This window comes from Morus notabilis, unplaced genomic scaffold (assembly GCF_000414095.1).
Source record: "Morus notabilis unplaced genomic scaffold, ASM41409v2 Scaffold346, whole genome shotgun sequence".
Classification (NCBI taxonomy): Eukaryota; Viridiplantae; Streptophyta; class Magnoliopsida; order Rosales; family Moraceae; genus Morus; species Morus notabilis.
In genome coordinates, this window is record NW_010358050.1 from 121083 (window position 1) to 142312 (window position 21230).

At 32.7% G+C, this 21230-nt stretch overlaps 1 protein-coding gene and 1 pseudogene across 1 annotated transcript; both read right to left on the bottom strand.

Moving 5' to 3' along the window:
• Window positions 1–7042: 7042 nt before the first annotated feature.
• LOC21389746 (cysteine-rich receptor-like protein kinase 26) lies at window positions 7043–10317 on the bottom strand. Its single transcript, XM_010091390.2, has 7 exons — window positions 9493–10317; window positions 9257–9385; window positions 8829–8968; window positions 8494–8713; window positions 8132–8369; window positions 7588–7738; window positions 7043–7434 (listed from the first exon to the last, which is right to left on the bottom strand). Exons 1-7 carry the CDS (start codon window positions 10313–10315, stop codon window positions 7138–7140), a joined length of 1998 nt encoding a protein of 665 aa, XP_010089692.2. The 5' UTR covers window positions 10316–10317; the 3' UTR covers window positions 7043–7137.
• Window positions 10318–13164: 2847 nt separating this feature from the next.
• The window catches only part of LOC21389748, a 10927-nt pseudogene continuing 2861 nt past the window's right edge, over window positions 13165–21230 (bottom strand).

A 21230-nucleotide genomic window follows, 5' to 3' on the forward strand; every position in this document is an offset into this window, starting at 1 on the left:
GTCAGCTGAAACAACCAAATTGGTTAAATAATTGGTACATTTTATTTATGGTGGGAAAGTGACGGCTCTTTCATGCAACACAACCAGGACGTGTGGAAATATTGGCACTGGGTAGGAGGGATTTGACCAAGTTAAATGTGGAAGTTTCCTTTGGTTTACTTTAAAAAGAAAGGTAATAAAAGATACGAGTAAAGTAAAGAAGAACAATTAATGAAAAAGTTCAAAAGTCTGATAACTAATCTCGAGTTATTATAATAAAAGATTAAATTTAAATTTTTATGAGATAATAATAATATAGTAAAAAGTTTAAGTTATGATTTGAATTAGATAAAAGAACATTCTTTATAATTTTCAGTTGCACGTCTAATGTGATACTATACAAATATGAATAAATTAAATAAGTAAAAATCACACTACATAGTAAATTGAGTGGAGTTAAAATATAGTCATTTAATAAAATAAAGCAATTTAAGCATTTTAGAAATAGCAAAAATTAAAGTAATTATTTTAATGCTATTCATCTTCATTCTAAATTACATAGTAATCATTTTTTTTTTTTTTGAGAATTACATAGTGATCATTTTAATAATGTCAGTTTTTGCTTTTTGTAAAATATTCTAAACGTTTTTCTATATTTCAAGATGACTAAAAAAATGTTACTACATGTATAAAAAGCTTTATGAATAAGAGACTTTCTATGATAGTCTTTGTAAAAATAGACTATCAGTAATTTTTTACTTTTTAGCCGTCAAATTTGTATCAAAATATGTCTGTTCTACATACTTTTCAATTCAATTTGATTTTGACTAAATCCGGCGGTAAAAAAAACTAAGATCGCCGGTAGGGAGAACTACTAAAGAAACTTCCTATGAATAAAGCTTATTAGTATTAATTTCTTGGTATAGTTTGTTTTGTTACGCCTTCTATATCCCAACTCTAAACTTCTCCTACCCATTCAATTATCTATGCTTGACCAGCAAGCTTGCCTAAGGAATTTTGCTAATTGAAAAGTAACTAGATGAGAATAAACATGATTGAGAAGGGACTATTGACCAATTGCATTTAATAAACGGCTGATTGGAACAGGAGTGTAAAACAACAAACGTTGCACATAATCATATACATATATATATGTGGACCTGTCTGCGTGAACCAACACGTTAATTCACTGCAGTGTGAAACGAAGAATTTTATGCATTTACTTCGTCAATGTCACTTATATGGAGAAAGCTGCAGGATGGGAAAAACTTCGATGGAAACACGGTCCAGCCATATATACGTAAAACTTTTTCTTGCTATACGTACGGAAGTAGAAAGCTCTTTATTTAATTACATTTACTGAAAAAAAAAAGTAAATTCTCTCTGTTTTTTTTAAGCTAAATGAGTAACTGCATTTGTTATTTTAAGGAACAATGTTTATGTATATATACATACATATAAATATAAATAAACATAGACATGAAAAAATAAATAAATAAACATAACTCATGAACAGATCAAACAAGAGTCATTTAAGAACATGTAACACCGTAACCTATATAAACACACGAAGTGCACTAAAACACTACGGATGCATTTAGAACTCGTTATAAAATAATTTATTTTTTTGTATGAAAATAGAAATGAAAACGTTTTCAATCTCAAATAGAAATTATTTTTAAAAATACGTTTAGTAGTTTTATCAAGAGATTGTCTATTATTGTCTCTATCTTTTTCTCTCTGCTCGAGAGAGGAGAAAACGAAAATAAAAAATTAAATGCGACTAAAAATTATTTTTTATTTCTCTCTCATTTTACACTAAATTAAAAAATTATTTTTATTTTTATTTTTTATTTTTATTGTGTCAAACGTCATTTTAAAAAGATTTTTATTTTTATTTTCTTAAAAAATATAAAAAAATAAAAATAAAATCAATTCTAAACGCGTGTACAAGTCTACCTCACTCCCCGTCTATACGTGGGACTCGCAATTTTTCCTTAATTGTAAAAGCAGCGACCAGATAAAGTGAGTAGTCAATATTGACTGAGAAGTACCGCGTGAATTGCATATATGAACCAAGAAGGACCACTAAACTGTGGACCCATTGCATTTACAAGTCCAACGTAGAAAAATCGGAAAGTAGTTATATATGTCTGTTGAGTTTTTAAGATGTGCCCCACTATTTAATATGAGGTCTTACCGTTCTCACTCATGTCTTAGGCTCTTGTTTAAGGAGTCTGTTGGGCTTAATTGTATTCAGACTTCCTTTTCAAATTCTTAGATCCTTTTTTTTTTTTTTTTTTTTTTTTCAAATTGCTCTAGTTTCTTATTAGTACTAGTTTTTAACATCCGCTCTGTGCACAAGATTAATATAAAATAACGGTTATATAAATTATTTTTAAAAAATAAAAGTAGAAAGAAGAAGAAAAAAGGACACAAAAGAAATTAACACAAAAGTAAGGAAAAAATCTAAAACAAAAAATATTGTTGTATTTTAAATTAGTTCTATTTTGTTTTGTTTAATTTGTTTTATAGTTAGTTTTGTGTGATTTTATTTTATTTTAGTGATTTTTGTTTATTTTTCATTCAAATTATTTATAACATTTTTATTTAAATAGCATCAAAAATTTGATGCAAAACGTTGTTGAGATGGACCACAAAATAATTCAAAATAAATAAATAAATAAATATAATAATAAATAAAATTAGAAATTATTGCGGCCGTTAGATTGAGATCATTAACAGCTGCGATGGGCCATGTGAAGAGCACGCATATGAAGAAGTGCATGGAAAAACCTCTCCGCTTTTTAGTGGGCCAAATAATTTGAAAATAAATAAATAAATAAATATAATAATAAATAAAATTAGAAATTATTTCGGCCGTTAGATTGAGATCATTAACAGCTGCGATGGGCCCTGTGAAGAGCACGCATAGGAAGAAGTGCATCCATGTCAATGGAAAAACCTCTCCGCTTTTTAGTGCGCCAAAAAATTTGAAAAAAAATTATAAACAATTTAATAAGCTTAATAAACAATTGAATTATAGAAGAATTCAGAAGCAAAAAAAGATTAAACAATTTGTAAACAATTTGTTTTATTATGTTTTCAATTTGTTTTTACTCTCATTGTATATACAATTTATTTTTTTCATCTCTTTTTTTCAGCAAATGTTACATTGTTATGTTTCTGCTTAGTTTAATGTGTTCAAAATTAATTACATTTTTTTTTTGTTTAATTTGTCCTTTATCTAACAAGGTGTGATTTTATTTAATTTTAATTTTATCTCAATTATTTATATCATATTTATCTAAGTAATATCAGAAATTTGATAAAATAGTATAAAAATGGACAAAACCGGACAATAAATACCTCTAAAATAAATAAATAAATATAATAAGTAATAATAATTAATAAAGAAAACTGAGACTTTTTTATGACTGTCGGATCTAACCGCCAGAGGTTGTGATTGGCGCGTGAGAGCCATGCGCGGAAAGAGACGCATCAAACGGGGGGAAACAGACAACACATCAGCTTTTCTACATGTGGGCCCGCCACGTTTTCCATTGGGGAATGAGACAACGACATGCGGCATGGGATTGTCAGCCACAACTTGCGAGAGATTGTCTACTCCATGCTTACTGAGCTCAATTTTTTTCTCCGATTATTTATTTACACGTGGACGCCCGCTAGCGGAGGAATAGTTTCGTGCCACGTGGATAAAGGACGACCGTATAATGACACGTGGTAATTTCATGAAATGAGCCACACCGAATCATTTTTTCTCTAAGAAAAAATTAGAGATGCAACAATGGGCTGAGCCTCATGGGCCAGCCCAGGCCCATCCTAATATAGTGATAGGCCGGGCTGGCACGGCCCGTCACTGTTCAAGGCACGACCTAACCCATAAATATTTGTGAGCTGGGCTGGGCCAACATATATCGGCCCACGGGCCAGCCCAGCCTAGGTTTGGACTGGCCCGTCTAGGCCTACGATGGACAGGCCCAGCTCGACCTATCTAAGCCCATAATAGCCCGGCTAATCTAGGCCCATAATATTTTTATGTTTTTTTTTTCCTTTGTTTTGTAATTTTGTAAACATCTTATGTGTAATTATCTTTATTGTACTCTTTTTTCTTACTAAGATTTTATCCCACTGGGTTTTCCTTAAAAAGATTTTTATTTAATGAGGTAATCGTAAATAAAATATCATTTTTCATATTTCCATTGACTATTCAAACTTATTTATTTGTTAACTTGTTTAAAAATTCAAAATTCAAAATTAAAAAATTAAAAATTGCATGCTTATATGGGCTGGCCATCTAAACCCATGATGGGCCTTGAGTGGGCCGGGTCATTCAAGGTCCATAGCGCGACCCATCCTAGCCCGCGGCACGGCCCATGTAAAATTAGCCTGTGGTGTGGGCTGGACCGAAGTCATTCTTATATGGGCCAGCCCGGCCTAGCCCACAAAATTCATGGGCTGAGCCCGCTAGGCCCACGGCCTGCATGGACCTTAGAAGAACGGGCCGGGCAGGCCCGTTCTTGCATCTCTAGGAAAAATGTATCTTCCTGTCTGCCAAAAACATTGATTCTGCTTTAGTGGACGACATAGATTAGTAATTTAGCAAATTTTACTTTTATCTCCTTCTGTTTTTAGTTAAACAATGGTTTCCCTTGTTTTCTTTTCTTAATTTGCTAATGTGCAGATGTGGTGACTTTCTCAATTTAAGAACTCTCTTAATTCTAGAAGGACGTTGATTTTAATATTAACAATATACATGATATCATTTCGTAGTATGCATAACACTTAATAAAAAATTATTACTAAGAGATGTTGGAAGTTTTACTTAATTTTTTATTATTATTCTGATTCATATTTATGCCCTACATGAATTCAAATCCTAGATCCATCACTGTAAAAGAGAGAATAATTTGTTGTCCAATAGAAAATGGTAGGATGCTTTCTTAGATTGTACTTTAATTTTTGTTTTGTTTTTTTTTTTTTTTCCTTAGTAAAACGAGTAGTTTAGCCCTTTGAGGATCTCTAATGCAATCCTATAACTTATGTACTAATTATAAATTTAACATTTGAGTGTAAAAAACACTATCCAATTCAATGCTATTTGTAGTGCCAAAGTTTTCATACGTTGTACATTATAGTAAATTTCTCATCAAGTATAACATATGAAAAATTTGACATTTAATTACTATTGATTGATATGTTTACCTTTTCATTTAATCATTGCAAATTTTACATTTTAAAATTATTTTAAAAATTAAAAGTCTACTTTTATAATTTTCAAAGCTTAATGATGATAGGAAAAAGTAAATTTAGCATTTTAAATACCATTATACATTAGAGTACAGAAGAAAATAACACGACTTATGATCATACTTTTTAATGTCAAATATACAATTGATATTAGAGATACTCTTATAGCTTACAAACTTAGACCTAACAAGAACTAAGCACATTTGTCTAAATAACTTTCTTTTAATGTATGTACATATAACAAGAAAATACTCAATATATATTAGAATAAACCACAACCATAATACTAATTTCTTTATATAAGCACATCATATTTATTTTCTGAAGTCTTTGTTTATCTTACAAAAGAAAAAAAAACATGTGTACAAGATAATACTAAATAATAGGAATATAATTATATATATAAAATCATGAAACAAATTAATGTATAAAATCTCACTGATGAAAATATACTTAAAGTGCAATGTAGTAAATTGTGGTTTTGAAAATTTTTAACTGTAAACCAAACTGCACCTTGCGATTAAGCACTAATTAGGCACCAAACCAAAACCCCGAAGTATAAAGCCACACCACATCGCTTGAAAAGTTGTGGGTTGGACAGTTTTTAAAGTAAAGTGATTATTTTGCTCATCCTTTTGCTGACAACATTATTGATGCAGCCATTTAGAGAAAAAATCATGTGGCAGTTAAGAAATAGTTTTTGGCTCGAAAATAATTATTGTGAAAGAAAAGTCAAATTCTATTTTTAAAGGTTATCAATTAATGTTACAATTAGAAATGTGTCCTTTTGGGATTATTTGATACAGGAAAGTCAAATTTAATTTTGGCTTTGTTCTTGGGGTCAAATGTAAGTTAGTTTCTGTTGTTGTTGTTGTTTGTTGTTGTTCTTGTTGTTGTTCTTGTAGTTGTTATTATTCTTATTATTATTTTTATTATTATTATTATTCTTATTATTATTATTATTATTATTATTATTATTATTATTATTATTATTATCATTATCATTATCATTATCATTATTATTATTATTCATTTAAAAAAATATTTTTTTTAATTCACTAACATTTTCATGCACAATTAAACACAGTAATGTAATATTCTTAGGAATTTGAGAAAGATTTTTGTATGGAACCAAACACAATAATGTATTATATTATTATTATTATTATTATTATTATTTATTTGTTACTTCGAGAATTATTTATTTTTTACTTTAATTTGTAGTATAAATTCTGTTACTATTTGGGACAATTAATTAGCCTATAAATATGTTTGTGATCCCATCCTATGTATAAAGACGGAATTTTTATGAGTAAAGTTAGACTGTTTACTCTTCTTATTTTTCAATTCTCTCGGTATAATGTGGAATCAATAAGTGATTGATGCTCATTTTTCTAGCATTATATATGGAATCCTATGGTTCCTATATTGTCCTATATTAATTTGAGTGAACAGTTATTCTTATTATTTAATTACTTGCTTTAATCTAAGCTTCCGTGACATCACTGTTTCTATCGTAATGGAATCACTATTAATATTGCAAGAGATATTTTAATGTGTCGTTTTAATATTCTATATATTTCTAGTCCAAATATTGAGGACCTAGTAAAATACGTACGGAGAAAAGTAAATGTATGTAACATGCCTTTCATTTGATTTTTGATATATCTCAAGTTCCGATCATAATCATGCTATAACAATACGTGACCTCACACTAGCGATGATAATTCAGTTACAAATTGAAGGCTCAAATGCTTGAACACACATGGATTCTTATGTTATCAGTGCTCGTTTGATGACAAATTCGACACCGTTACCAAAACAATGGACCAAAAAATTAAAGAAATATGAACTAAGGACATTTAAGTGTACCGTTCCCTACTCATATCAACGGGGATATAATTCGGTAACTGAAACGTCATTCTCTGAAATTGGGGCAAGATTGTTATTAGATTGATCTGACTCCATCAGAAAGTACGCCGGCCGGGAAGGTGATCGGAGGGCAAGAGAAAAGCTACTTAGCATCAGAATAACTGAACTCATAGTTGGTCTATCAGCTACTTTTTCTTGCACACATAACAATGCAATGTGGATGCATCTTACTATTTCATGTCTTGAAGCAGAATGGCTCATTTTGGGATCCACAAGATTCATTGCCTTACCTTCCTTCCAATTTTCCCATGCCTGCAATGATTTGAACAAACAGAATAACAGATTAGGGATAGAATTTATTTTCTCACAAGTGCTTCATTTTACTAGCCACAAGGGTTCAAATCTATGTCCAGATAATAATCCTTCCGTAACTATCATAAAATGAAAAATAATAGTAGTACATACATAACTCAGCAGGTTCTCCATTTTCCCGCCTTTTCGGAAATTGCTAACTCTTTGGCCACATATAATCTCCAGAACTAACACACCAAAACTAAAGACATCGGACTTAACTGAGAACCGTCCAAGTCTAGCATATTCCGGAGCCATATATCCACTGCATGTCAATATCCATTACGAGGTTAGCTTTGGTTGAAATGGAAATTAAGAAATTTTCATGATTATAATTACTTGATGACATAATATAATGATTGTGATTATCCCCCCGAAACAAGATGGCTGAGTGCTAATTCTGGCACAATTTCTTTTCGAGCGGCAGAGTTCTGTTTACCATGAGTCCATGACACAAAATGTATGTTGCCCACTTTTCAGAAAATGGCATTTGCAATAAGCATTCGAGCTAATACTAAAAAAATGCTATAAATTTGGACCATAATTGTACCAAACATGAAAATGGCCAAAACAGATTATTGGACATATATGAGCTCTACTATCCATTAGAAGGGGATTAAATATTTCATTAAAACCTGATATATAAGACGTCACTTACTAGGTTCCCATAATTCGGTCTGTTCTCTCTTGACTTTGATCAAGTGCGAACATTCTTGCCGTTCCAAAATCTGATATTTTTGGATTCATTTCAGCATCCAACAAGATGTTTCCGGCTTTGAGATCACGGTGAATGATTTTGAGACGAGACTCTTCATGAAGGTAAAGCAGCCCTCTAGCAATGCCTATAATGATTTTGTAGCGTACCGTCCAATCCAAATGCGCGCGCTTGACTGGATCTATATTTTTAAATAGGCCAGATTAGCAAAAGTAGAGAATATGACGGTCAATATTTCAAAAGCCTAAATATGATGTTCTAAAGAGTACTACTATTTGAAACCGAAAGGGGATATTCCAGTGTACCAAATATAAAGCGATCGAGACTGGCATTGGGAACAAATTCATAGACAAGTACTCTTTCATTTGTCTGTAAGCAAAAACCTAGAAGTTTGACTAAATTCCGATGTTCAAGCTTGGCAACCAATAGGACCTCATTCTTAAATTCGGCATCTCCTTGTCTAGAATGACCTGAATTCTTTATCGGCCGTTTCACTGCTATCTCTTTTCCATTTGAAAGCTTACCCTGAAAACCAAAGTTTATATAGATACTTCAATAAAGCGTATAAAGAGAGTGTGTTTTTCTTTTAACTTCTAGGTTACACATAATTAATACCAGGCGGTGCAATATGTTTCATTACCTTGTAAACGGCACCAAATCCCCCTTGTCCAAGCTTATTTGCTTCAGAAAAGTTGTCAGTTGCATTCCTAATTGTGCCAAAGTCAAATTGCAAGAATTCTGTGCCGTTGGTTACTTCCTCACCTTCGCTTGAAGAATGAGCTAACATACATAATTTTACGAATCAATTTTCAGTATAATGAGTTGTAACAAAAAGACAAATAAAATACATTCAAATAACAAATTTTAGTTGATTGAAATAATTTCCGACCAATATTTCCCAACACACATGAAAAGAAAATTTTGTTCGAACAGAGTTCAATTACATAGAATTATTATTAATATATATATATTTTTTTTGGAATTCTAGACTTATATGAGGTGCATAAACTGCACAATTATAAACGGCTTAAGTCTGGAAATAATTGAACTTATGAAATCTCAACTTACTCTTAAGTTTCTCCTTTCGCTTCCTCATTCTCAAGTAAATTAGGCTGATGCAGATAATTAGCACTACGAGAGAGACAACAACAGATGGTACAACCGTAAGCGCCAAATCTCCAGATGCATCATTTTTACCTGGAACACACAACTTTTAATCAAATCTCCCAAAGAGGATAATTTCGAAATTACTGATCTCGAAGTTTGAGAAAACTATGTTTCTGGTAACAGAACTGGTGAAATACCTTTTACCGCATCTGTGCCATTTGTTGGCGGTGGAAGAGAATCAACCACCGGCGAAAGAGGAGGTGTTTGTGACGGGGGCGATGGTGACAATAACTGAATCGGCTCATTAACCGTTAAATTATAAAAGGGTTTGAGATCATAAGCAACGTCACAGCTAGGAAGACCAACAAACACGCCAATGCTCCCATAAGAATATGTCTTCAGATATTTAAGACCCATAACGATGCAGTCATTGCAATCTGAGTCCGACAAATCCGGCATACACTGCACAAGTGCGTATATTGTCTGAAAGTTACTTGGAGCATTTGCGCTTCCTGCGGCAAATTTAAGAGAAGAATTCCCCCCCGCAGCCCGGCTTCTCAGGACATCAACCACGTCCATAAGCCTTTGATTAAAGGCCTCCGCATCTGAGGAAGCATTTTGCCTGTTCCACAAGATAATACCAGGATCTTCCTCGTTAATTCCAAATATGTAGCGGTTGGAATAGCGCAAGGTACATTTTCCGTACCATCCGACGGCCTCCTTCTGTTTAGGACAGTGCTGCGTGAGAAGATGTCTGGAGTCGTTGAGGCAGCTGCGACATTCCTCCAGCTTGAGGTCTCCTCTGCAGAGCCCTGTGGCATAGACTACGTCGGGGTTTCCGCCGTAGGAGGAAGGACGATAAAAGGCGCCAATTCTATCGTTGGAGACGATAGAGGAGAGGACAGTGCGGAGGTTGGTCTGGTAGGTGCTGTTGCCAGTGTAGTTACCTTGGTTGTTATTGCAGGAGTAACCTAGGAACTCTGTTAGGGCATTGATGCTGGAAGTTGTTAACATGAACATAATGGAAGAGATCAGAAAGAACAGTTTTAGTCCTGAAAAAGCCATTGTTATTATTTATTTATTTGCCAATGCTATCTGGTAGGGGAATCAGGAATGAATTGGAAATTAGTGATCTTAACTCTTGTGGGTGAAATTTGCGTAGACTTTTCTTGCATAATTATTGACTATGATCCTTCTTGGAAAGAATATTTGCGAGTCTTTGTTTGAATTAACCGGAACTAAACTTTCCCTGTCTTCTTTTTTGACTAGAGAAAGAAAATCATATATCTCATTACTTTTTCTAATTTATGTACTTTCTTTATTTTAAACCAATAGAAAAGATTGATCCACGCATTACTATGTAGCAAATAGTTTAACATATATAAAATCGTAGTGTACTGTGTTAGATTTTGATGCAATAATCAACATTATCACTTTATAGTTAATTTGCTTGTTCCCTACAAATATGCGACTTTAAATTAATCTTGAAGTCAGCGTTCAGACATTATTAATTGGAACTTAAAAGATATTAGAAATCTCAATTGACTGAGACGGGAGTGGATGAGGACAAAAGAGCTGGATGTATATATAATTGAAAATGTCTGTTTTTCGTTGAAAACGCGCCATAATTTATCTTTGTTTATTTATGTATATAAGTCCGTTTCACTTTTCGTGTACATTGGCTCAGTGACCGCGGACTAAGTTGTTAGAATCACTAGAAACTAACGTATTTTTTTTAATTATTATAAATCTTTTTGTCGTGGAAATAAAAACTTCTGAGTTGTTTAGTTAGGGGATTCGTACCCTGATTCAAATTATGGTTCGTAGTTCGTTACAATATTTTCTCTCACAAAAAATACACGTAAATCAAAAATAATTTTAATCTCATAATTCTAACCATGAACCAAACGTCTCCTTCATATTATATATATATATATATATATATATATATATTTAAGTGTAAGGTTGTGGTTACTGAATTCTGCGACAGGGGAAGTCAACGTTGGGTTGAACTCACGTTCAGGAATAGGTGCAGGGGTTGGGTCGAAACTACAGCCATGGTCAAGTCAAATTAGGCTAAGAATGTTGCTAGAGTTGTGTCGATGGTTGTTGGGATCAGTGTTGGTAGGTCGAGATGAATTGGAACGACATGTACAAAAATGGTGTCAGAAAGGGCCTATGGTCTTGACATACCCCAATAGCGATCCCAGGAAGGCGGGTCAATATGGCACCGGTCTTGGTCGGACCTGATATGTCAATTGGCATCGCACTTCTGAGGCCTGTCGAATCGATCACAACGATCTCGGTACAACTCCAGTCTGTCAACCATGCTCTAGAGGCGGTGCTTGCTCATCTGTGCCCGACCCCAGCTATAGGCGCAACTTGTCAGCCTTACATCAGTGCTTGTCAAGGGTGGTGAGAAATCGATATACAGAATCATACTCTATTGGCGTGTTTACAATAAATATGTACTTTATTTTGTCTATAAAAATTAATAATATATTTTAATTTTCAACACTATTCTTTATTTTTTATTTATTTTATTCAAATTTTGGTAATTTTATCTATATATTTCAAATAATTATGAAAATGTACATTTATTATTTTATTGTCCTATTAATATAATAAATATTTTAATTATGTTTAACTCTAATATAATACGCAGTGTATTTTTTTAAATTAAAAATACAACATTTACTTAAATGATATGTTAGTATTTTTACGCTAGTTCATTCCGATTGAGTATAACTAAAAGCATGAAGGGATTTGTAGTGACTTACATTCTAAATCCTAACACCAAGTAAAAAACTTATTATGACTCTAATTTCTCACTTTAAATCTTACCCACTCTAATTTATACCTATTCTGATTACACGTAGATAAACATGCTATATAATTCTATTCTTAAGTGATTTAGTGGAGTAAGCTTAGAGACAGTCATAAGCGGATGTGGGACGCATATCATGAACTACTATAAATCTCAGTGTTGTTCTTTATAAGTTTGTTTGGTGTTTGATTGAATTATGTGAGTCCTTTTCCGCGTTCTTGAAGTAGCTAGCGTTATCGAAAGATTGTTTTTGTAGACTTGTTTGATATATATATATATATATATATATATAATTCATTAAATTGAGTTATTAATAGTTGATATATTTATATATATATATGTGTTGAGGATTTAAATATAATTTTTTAGTTTCCACACTCTTTATTAGTTTAAATTTTTCTCTTAGCTTTACTTCATATCCCTTTGAAATAATTCCCGATTTTGTCACTATCGCCTCCAATGTTGAGGTTGGAATTCGAATCCATTAATCACCTCAGTTTTAAAATATAAATAAATAAATTCATTAATATTGCTATGCAATTTTTTCCTGTGGAAAATTCGTATGTTGTTGATGTGGGTAGTTCGGTTGGAAAAATCTTCTGATTATTGAATGGCTTGAGTCATCATATGATTTCATACTAGCACATATGATCAACTAGGTGTGTAATTAGTTATTAAAAGACAAACTGTATTTTATTATGTATAGAATTGATACAATTGAATGGTGGTCCATTCATTTTGACACCGTTATACAGTTCACGCCCTACACTTTTTGTATGGACCAATATCGCTGCTGCATTTGATTATGATGGTTCTTTAAATAAATAAATTACTAGGCAAAGATCACAACACTGAAACGGTACCCAATTAGTGCTACAGTCCAGAGAAGACCCAGTTGACTTGTTTATACCATGAAAGTTAACTGATCAAACCAAATGGAAAAAATATATATATATATATCTATATATATAATATTAATAAACAATAAAAGATTAAAGAAAAAAGAGACATTTTTCTAGGAATATTATATATTATAGTCACTCTAGCAAGGATAGACTTCAGTGATTGAAGCCTCATTTGCAGATGCTTGAGCACTCTCGATATTGGAATGATCTGATTCATTAATGTCCTTTGAATTGGAATGATCAGATACCAATGAAATGTCCGACGTCGTATTGTTACTACGTATAAAGAAACCTGGTTCTGAGGGCAGTGGGACTGAGAGAGAGTCGCTACCTAGCATAAGAACAACTCTATTCATAGTTGGTTTGTCGGCTGTCTTTTCTTGAACACACAACAGTGCAATGTGAATGCATCTCATTATTTCGGATCTTGAACTGAGCCTCAGTAGGGGATCTATAATATTTGACGCATTCCCTTCTCTCCAACTTGTCCAGGCCTGTCAAAAATAATATTGGGAACATATATGTCTAGTACTTAAGAGATCAAAATCTTTTTCATTTCAAACAAACATAAGTTTTAACATTTTTTTTTTTCCAAAGATAGGTATTTTTGTTCCTACATGGCTTAGAAGGTCTTGATCTCCTTGCCCTCCATGAGAGAAACAATTGGTCTTTTGACCACTCACTATTTCTAAAAGTAAGACGCCGATACTGAAAACATCGGACTTGCCTAAAAATTATCTGTTATTATAGCATATTCTGAAGCTATATATCCACTAAATAAAGAAATGAAGTTTTAGTACTATTAATCAACGTTTGATTTAGATGATGTGCTAGCTCTCAATCGTTCATAATAATTTTTCTTACTCCTTTTTTTCATTCAAAAGTATTGTTTCTTTGTTATATGGAGTTAAATACTATTTAACACGAAATTAAGAGATTCTTTTTCATTTATCATTTTTATGTTATAAAGTGCCTTTTTTTTTTCACTTCTGGTCATATCTTTAGGATTTGGATATATGTTCACTCAATGATACAAAGTAATTAATTAACCGAATCGGAAGTATTTGGCCTTACTAGGTTCCCACAATTTGACTTGTATTGCCTTGAGTTTGATCAACAACAAACAACCTTGCCATTTCAAAATCTGAAATTTTAGGATCCATTTCTTCATCTAACAAATTGTTATTAGTTTTGAGATCTCGATGAATGATTTTTAATTGAGAATCTTCATGCAGATAAAGGACCCTCTCGCAACTCCTCTTATAACTTTGTAAGCTTACCCCAATCCAAAGTTATACGCTTGCTTGGATCTACATATATAAAAAAAGCATATAATTATGAAAAAATTATTCTTTCAAGGGACACATAAAACAAAAGTGAAACCTAGTGGACATATTTTCTATGAGTCCAAAGAGGGAAAAAAAAACAAAAACAAAAAAAACAAAAAATGCGATTCATTTATTTACAAAATAAATAAATTAATTTACTTCATCATAGACGTGGATTCTAAGGAGTCATTTATCTTTTTGGGCCGACACTAAGGAACTATGAAGACCCTTTCTTAACTTGTGGTCTTTCTAAAATTGGTATTGGGCCTTAGGCCCAATCTTTGAGGCTTTAGAGTAGAGGCCCAAATCCGATTTCGCTTGGACCCAAACTCTCTAACTTTAAATTTAATCTTAAAATGAACTCTTCTATAGATTTAAGTCGTAGAAATATGGTGGGTATGGTTTAATTACCTTTTTACTCTTAACGGCGGTAAAAATGGACACTTTCACCCCTATATGGGCCTACTGGGTTTCGGACTCCAATCTAAGTCCTTTACTAACTCAAAACATGTTATTTGGGTTTAAGAAACATTTTCACACAAATCTAAACCCTCATTTCACTTACAGTTTGTTAATTTATAAAATGGTCCCGGTTTTACAACTTTTATGGTTTTAGACCTCATACTGGGTGACTAACTTGTAAGGAGTTTAATCCTTTAGTTTTTTCTCATTTGGGACAGTGGACTAACATCCTAATCGACCCCCAAATATTCATAACTATAGCGAATGCAACTTAGCATTTTGGACTCTCCATTTTTTCTAGTTTTCGGTAAAGACCCTCTAAACTCTAAATCACATTTTCAGGTTCGTTTCTACTCCATTTATCCTCAAATTTTAACACAAGTGTCCTTATATGTCATATCAACTACCATTAAAACATTTTTACCAGATTCAATTCATAACTCATCCTACTGAACAACTTAGGCTCGGGTTGCTGCAAAATTTCCTGTTTCCAAATCCTGGATTCAAAAATTCATAATAAATTGTACAAAACTCGTATTGGGGTTCATAATATCTCGTTAGAAAGCTTACGATGTCTACTTTATACCCCTAAAATATGAGGGTCATATTTGAAGCCCAAATTAAACAAGATCTGACGTTCTACATGCTGGTCAGAAAAAGTGCTGATTGCAACCTAACCTTAAATCTAACATAACTAGATCAATACAACATCAAGCCAAATGATTCAAAAAGCCTATTTGTAATTCATTCTCTGTATTTTTCATGCCATGAAAATATATTTTCATTCCATGTTCAAGACTTGGACGAAAATCACATTTCTATAAGACATATCCTCAAATACAGCTAGATCTATGGTTTCTAGTTTAGATCTATACTTCTTTTTTCTCTTAGTTGGAGTTCTCTTTTCTTTCTTAGCTCCAAATCTTCTTGATCTCCTTGAAACAATCTCTAGTTAGTTTACACCCAAGTAAGGAGGAGAAAATCAACTACAAGACTAGGATCTTTAGCATTTACCTTGCTAGCATCTCTAATTTGTAAACTACTCCATTCAAGCTCCTTAGAAGTGATGTTATTTGAGACTTGAGGGGTGAAATCAAGGGAGTTGGGCTATGAAGAGGCGTGGCTGAGAGGGAGATATTTAGGAGGGTTCTCTAGCTTAGAGAAAAATGAGTAAGGGAAGTTGAGTTTTTAGTTACATATTTTTCTTTATATAGGAGGGATCATGGGAGGGCATATTTGGAATAAATTTTTTTTTTCAAATTAGCTGGGATTTCAGCTATAGAGAAGAAAAGATAGAGAGGGAACGTGAGGGACAAAGAAGAAAGAGGGAGAGAGACTGGAAATTGAGCCATTTGATTGGTTAGTACCAAGTTTGTCTCATTATGGCATGCTTTATGTACTTTAAAACTGACATCCCTTCTTCTTTAAGACCATTCATAAACCTTATCTAAGGATGCATGCAATTCTTGCATACTCCTATTAGTACCGATTTGAGTCTTTTAAAATTTTATAAGATAATATAAATAATACAAAAACATAAAATAAAAGAACACGAGAGAGATAGTATCGCGGTTCGGTAACATCCTATTCCGCGGGGCGACGCCCAGATGATGAACAATCCACTAAGAACTCTTTTACAATTCAATTGGACTTAATCTACCCGAGACTCCCTCTCTAAAAAGACACCTATGAACTTGCAATTTTCCAATGGACTTGAACAGCGAGATCCCCTCGACTTTTGAACATTGGAATCCCTCCAACTAAGTTTTTCTCCCGAAAAACACTCAAATCATCTCTCTTGAATACAAGTGCTCACCCCCGTCTCACAACCCAGCAAAAACTCATCAAAAGGCGTACAAAGACTTAAGAGACACTTTCAAAAAATAAGCAAGCTATGAATAGCTTGACACATCTTCAATTAATTCGCTGAACCAAATCTGTTGCAGATCCTTATTGCAACAATAACTGCAACATAGCTGTCACGGTCAACTTTCTCAAAACCAGACGAATCAATCTCCTTTCATTCTGAAATCTTCCCAAAACTGATAAACGAACCTGGACACGTTCTTAGACGACATAGGAAGATCATCCAGCTATGAAATCTCAATCAAGAATCAATCAAATCAATTGTCCATCTTTGAATCAATAGTTGACTTACAAAAATAGAAACTAAAACAAGTTTCTAGATCTTTTAGTGACCTTCCATAAAAAGCTAGCCAGCTGCACATCTATTTTCAAACACAATCAACCAGCCAAACATTCCCAAAATATTGCCAATCAAATACGATTAGAATCAATACACAAATTGAGAAACAAATCCCAACAATCTCCGGAAATAAATCCCAACAATTCCATTTATTCTTCCTTTTTGAATTTTGTTCAACATTTTTTTCCTTCCATTGAATCTTAACCACCCATTTATTCTCTAATTAATCTCAACTATTGATCTTGCCAAATCATATCCTACACCATCTCATCAAAATTATCTTTAATATCAATTGTTGATCTTGCCATCTTGACATCAACCATTGGTCAATGTAAGATTTGATCCATACCATTGATCAAACCTAGATTCATTCTACCCCATCGATCAACCTTAGACCTAATCTAGACCTTTCATTCACCCTTCATTCAAAACTTCATTTGTAATGGTCTATTAATCTAAATATCTTCCTAATAATTTCTACTAACTAAATTGATCTACCTAAGCCAATTTTAAATAAATTTCTAATTAAAGCAAATGTTGAATATAATTTCAACGTCAATACACTTATTTGACTGAAATGTCATACATCGTAAGTTGCTAATCTCCTCTAGGATTTCACACACTAAAGAACTAATATTGAAAAATTCTACCGAGGTTGACTTCCAATTAAATCATTAAAGAGTCTAATATAACTCATTCATGAAAGTGGACATTATCATTCAACAAACACATTATCGCCTCATTATATATTTTCATGAAGTTCATGGAAACAATTGTTGGATTTAAATACTCACGAAATAACTTAAACAATCATCAAACAATGTCCATATAATAGGAATTCTACAATTAACGTCTAAATTTATGTTAAGTTATATGGCTTGAAATTCTCATTTATTATACTTTTTTCATTGGACCCTTGATTTAGATCCTTGAAGAGGGTCATCAAGACATTTTAAATCATCAAAATTAATGCTAATTAATAATTTCAAATAGAACTTGATCATAGTTAATCATAATGATGATTATGCTCAATACATGTACCATCTCATCATCCTACTGAGATCTTGTTGATATGAAAGTTTACATTCCATTTTAAAGGTAATAAATATACGTTTCACAAGAAAAATTCTAAGCTAAATTTTATAATTTAAAATTTCTACTTTAGGATTTTCTCAGATTTTACAGATGTTCCTAGCTTTTTCAGCCGCTATATTTGGTCAAAATCACACTAGAATGAAAAAGTTTGTAGAACTGACAGATTCTGATACAGATCTGATGACTGAAAAGCAGTAAACATCGGTGTTCTTAAAAGGGAGGAACACCGGAAAAAGTTTCATGTTTCTATTCTTTGTTCTCTTTTTGTTTTCTCACCTCCATATGAAGTATCATTTTTTAAGAGTCCTTTAATTAAACAACATTTCTTTCTTAGGACTTTCTCTGGTATTCATTTTTTTTTAGAAACACTAGTGTTCCCTACTTATCAGTCTTCAGATTTGCCGGTAAATCAGATTGAAAAAGTAATATACATCCAACGACTGATAAGCAGGAAACACTGGTGTTCCTGTCACACCCCCAAACAGGGGTTACTGACATGGAGGCTTGTTTAGAAATTAAACCTGATTAAAAGGGTGATGATTAGTGCATGAAAATGCACCATAAATACTGCTTTTGATTTATAAAATATTAAAATATTTAAGCTTTAATTAAATAATTCCATTATTTTTATTCATAATATTTTTAATTGGAATTTGTTTAGTTTTTGCTTAATTATTTACAAATAAAAAGCAGTGTGAGAAACTTTACAAGAAAAGCCATTAAAGCCATATTTTCAGCTAATCTGAGCCACAAAAGCCGAGCCATTCAGAGAGAGCCACGCCACCCTTCAGCTAAGACAAATGGAGCGGGCCCCACCAGTCAGCGCGAAAATTCGCGCCTAAATTCTTCTTGCCATCTCACCTCGCGCGCGTCACCAGCACGCCCTCTCTCAACGCGCGCGTTCCTTCCACGCAAACATCAGCGCGCGTCCAAAGCTTCCCTTCGTGTGGGTCCCGCGTCTGCGATGCTAGCCTGACTTTCCAATGAACGCGCGCCAGTTGTCAACTTGTCCCCTGCTTTGACTTCACGCCAGCACACTCCAATCACTCTGAGCGCGATACGTGGCGGACTGACTCCATCTTCCAACCGTAATGCGACACGTGTCCCCTTTGATGCTGAACCCGAATTTCTTTCCCAAAAATCAGAGCAAATTACCGGATTTCTTTCTCAAATCATATATATGATTTCTCCTAATTTATGTGTAATTTTATTTTGTTTCTTTTTCTTTTGTAATTTTCTATTTTTATTATTTCTTTCCTTATTTGATAGGCAACCTCTGAACACTATAAATAGAGAGGTTAGCCTAAGGTTTTGGAAAGCTTTTAATATTAAGTTTTCTGTCGTCTTGTTGTCAATCTCTTATTTTCTCTCTAGAACTTGTGAGAATGTTTTGCAAGCTAGGTTAGAGTTCTTTTGGTGAGGTTAGAGATTAACTTTTGTGAGTGACCCAATTCGGGCTTTTGATTCCTTGTGCTATAAACTTCAACATCCGAATGAATTAAATCTCATCTATTTTTCTTTTACTTTTCAAAATATTGTGTGCCAATTTTTATATAAGTTCAGTCACGCTTTTCTTATGTAATTCTATCATCCATTGTTTTATTATTCAAATTATTTTACAAATTGTCTTTTACTGCAATATTGTCAAATTGATATATTGTCGATTTTGGATAACTTGTAATAATAATATTTTCGGAGTCAACATAGAGATTTAATTTATTCGATTCTTTTATTTTGTGAATCAAAACTTGAATTGGTGAACGAAACATTAGGGATTCTAGACACCTTACCGTTTTTACTACTGAATTTCTTTCACACAAATCTTCTGTCCTTTTTATTTGCAACAAAAATCTCAAAAACTCTTTTTTTCTCTAATTCAGTTGTTATTTATTTTTCTCTAACGCTCTTATTCTGCTAGTTTTTCTTGTTATTTTGTTATCTCTCTGTGGATACGACCGCCCTTCTGTGCTACAATCGACCACTTGTGAACATCACTTTTGAGCGTTAATTAGGTGATTAAACTGTTAACATTTCAAAACTTAATTTCAAATCCAAAACACTCAGGTATTTCCAAACAAGCCCTGCTATTTTAACGAAATTGAGTTTTAAGAAAAAGTGAGGCGGACTTTACAAAACGCAATCCACATGGTTACAATTTGTGCATACATAATTAAATACAGAAAAGTAAATAAGTGACATCAACCACAGTCTAGTAAACTTTAAGATTTTATGTTGGAAACCGAATCGAATTCGGATGCGGAAGCGTGGCGGGGAGGCGGATTGTGTATAACAAAAATTTCAGAAAAACTTTTGAGATACTCTATAGATTATATTAATTTATACACGAATAAATTAAACACATTAATTTATATATATTAAGAACTCAATCAGGAAAAATACCTGGAAGCCGACTCGGATGATAACTTGAGTTCTTTGTCCACGAACAGTCTTTGCTCCAAGCTTTGTGTGTAGAAAACCAAAGTCTTCCACATCGATTCTTTGATTCCACGTAGACGTGTGTGTGGGCACACGTGAGACAAAACAGGTTTTAGAAACACTCAAATTTTCACAAACACCAACGCATGCACGATATGGAATTTTTAGGAGAAAAAATTTTTCTCTCTCTCTCCAATGAGAATTTCGGCCACACTAACTAATTAGGGCTGAAAAAATGTTTCAAAAATTGTGTTTACAATTTTCTATTATTCTCATATTTAAAGAGTAGAAGTCAAACTTTAAAAAGGAATCAAATCTCTATCTCCTATTTGAATTTTGAACAAAAAATCTCCTACACCTTATCCCTTAAGTGGCCGGCCACCCTAGGGTTTCCTAACCATGTGTGTGGCGCCAAATCTGGATAGGGAACGAAGAGAATTCATCCTTTATCATGTAGTCCAATTTTAATTCAAATTCAAATTCAAATTTAAGTCAAACTTAAATTAATTTGAATTCTAAATTGAACAACTTATCAAATAAGTTCAAAAGGATAAATTTAAATTATGTTCACAATTCAAATTCAAATTTAAATAATCACATTATTTAAATAATAATTAATTCTCAATTAATTATTTTTCGATTATTTAATTTTAGAATTCCGTAATTCTAAAATTTC

Coding starts and splice junctions, on each gene's coding strand:
- LOC21389746 (XM_010091390.2), bottom strand. CDS start 10,315: ATGTTCATGTTAACAACTTCCAGCATCAATGCCCTAACAGAGTTCCTA. Junction 9,386..9,492: donor TGGCACAGATGCGGTAAAAG/GTATTTCACCAG, acceptor TGTGTGTTCCAG/GTAAAAATGATGCATCTGGA. Junction 7,739..8,131: donor GACCGAATTATGGGAACCTA/GTAAGTGACGTC, acceptor ATTGACATGCAG/TGGATATATGGCTCCGGAAT.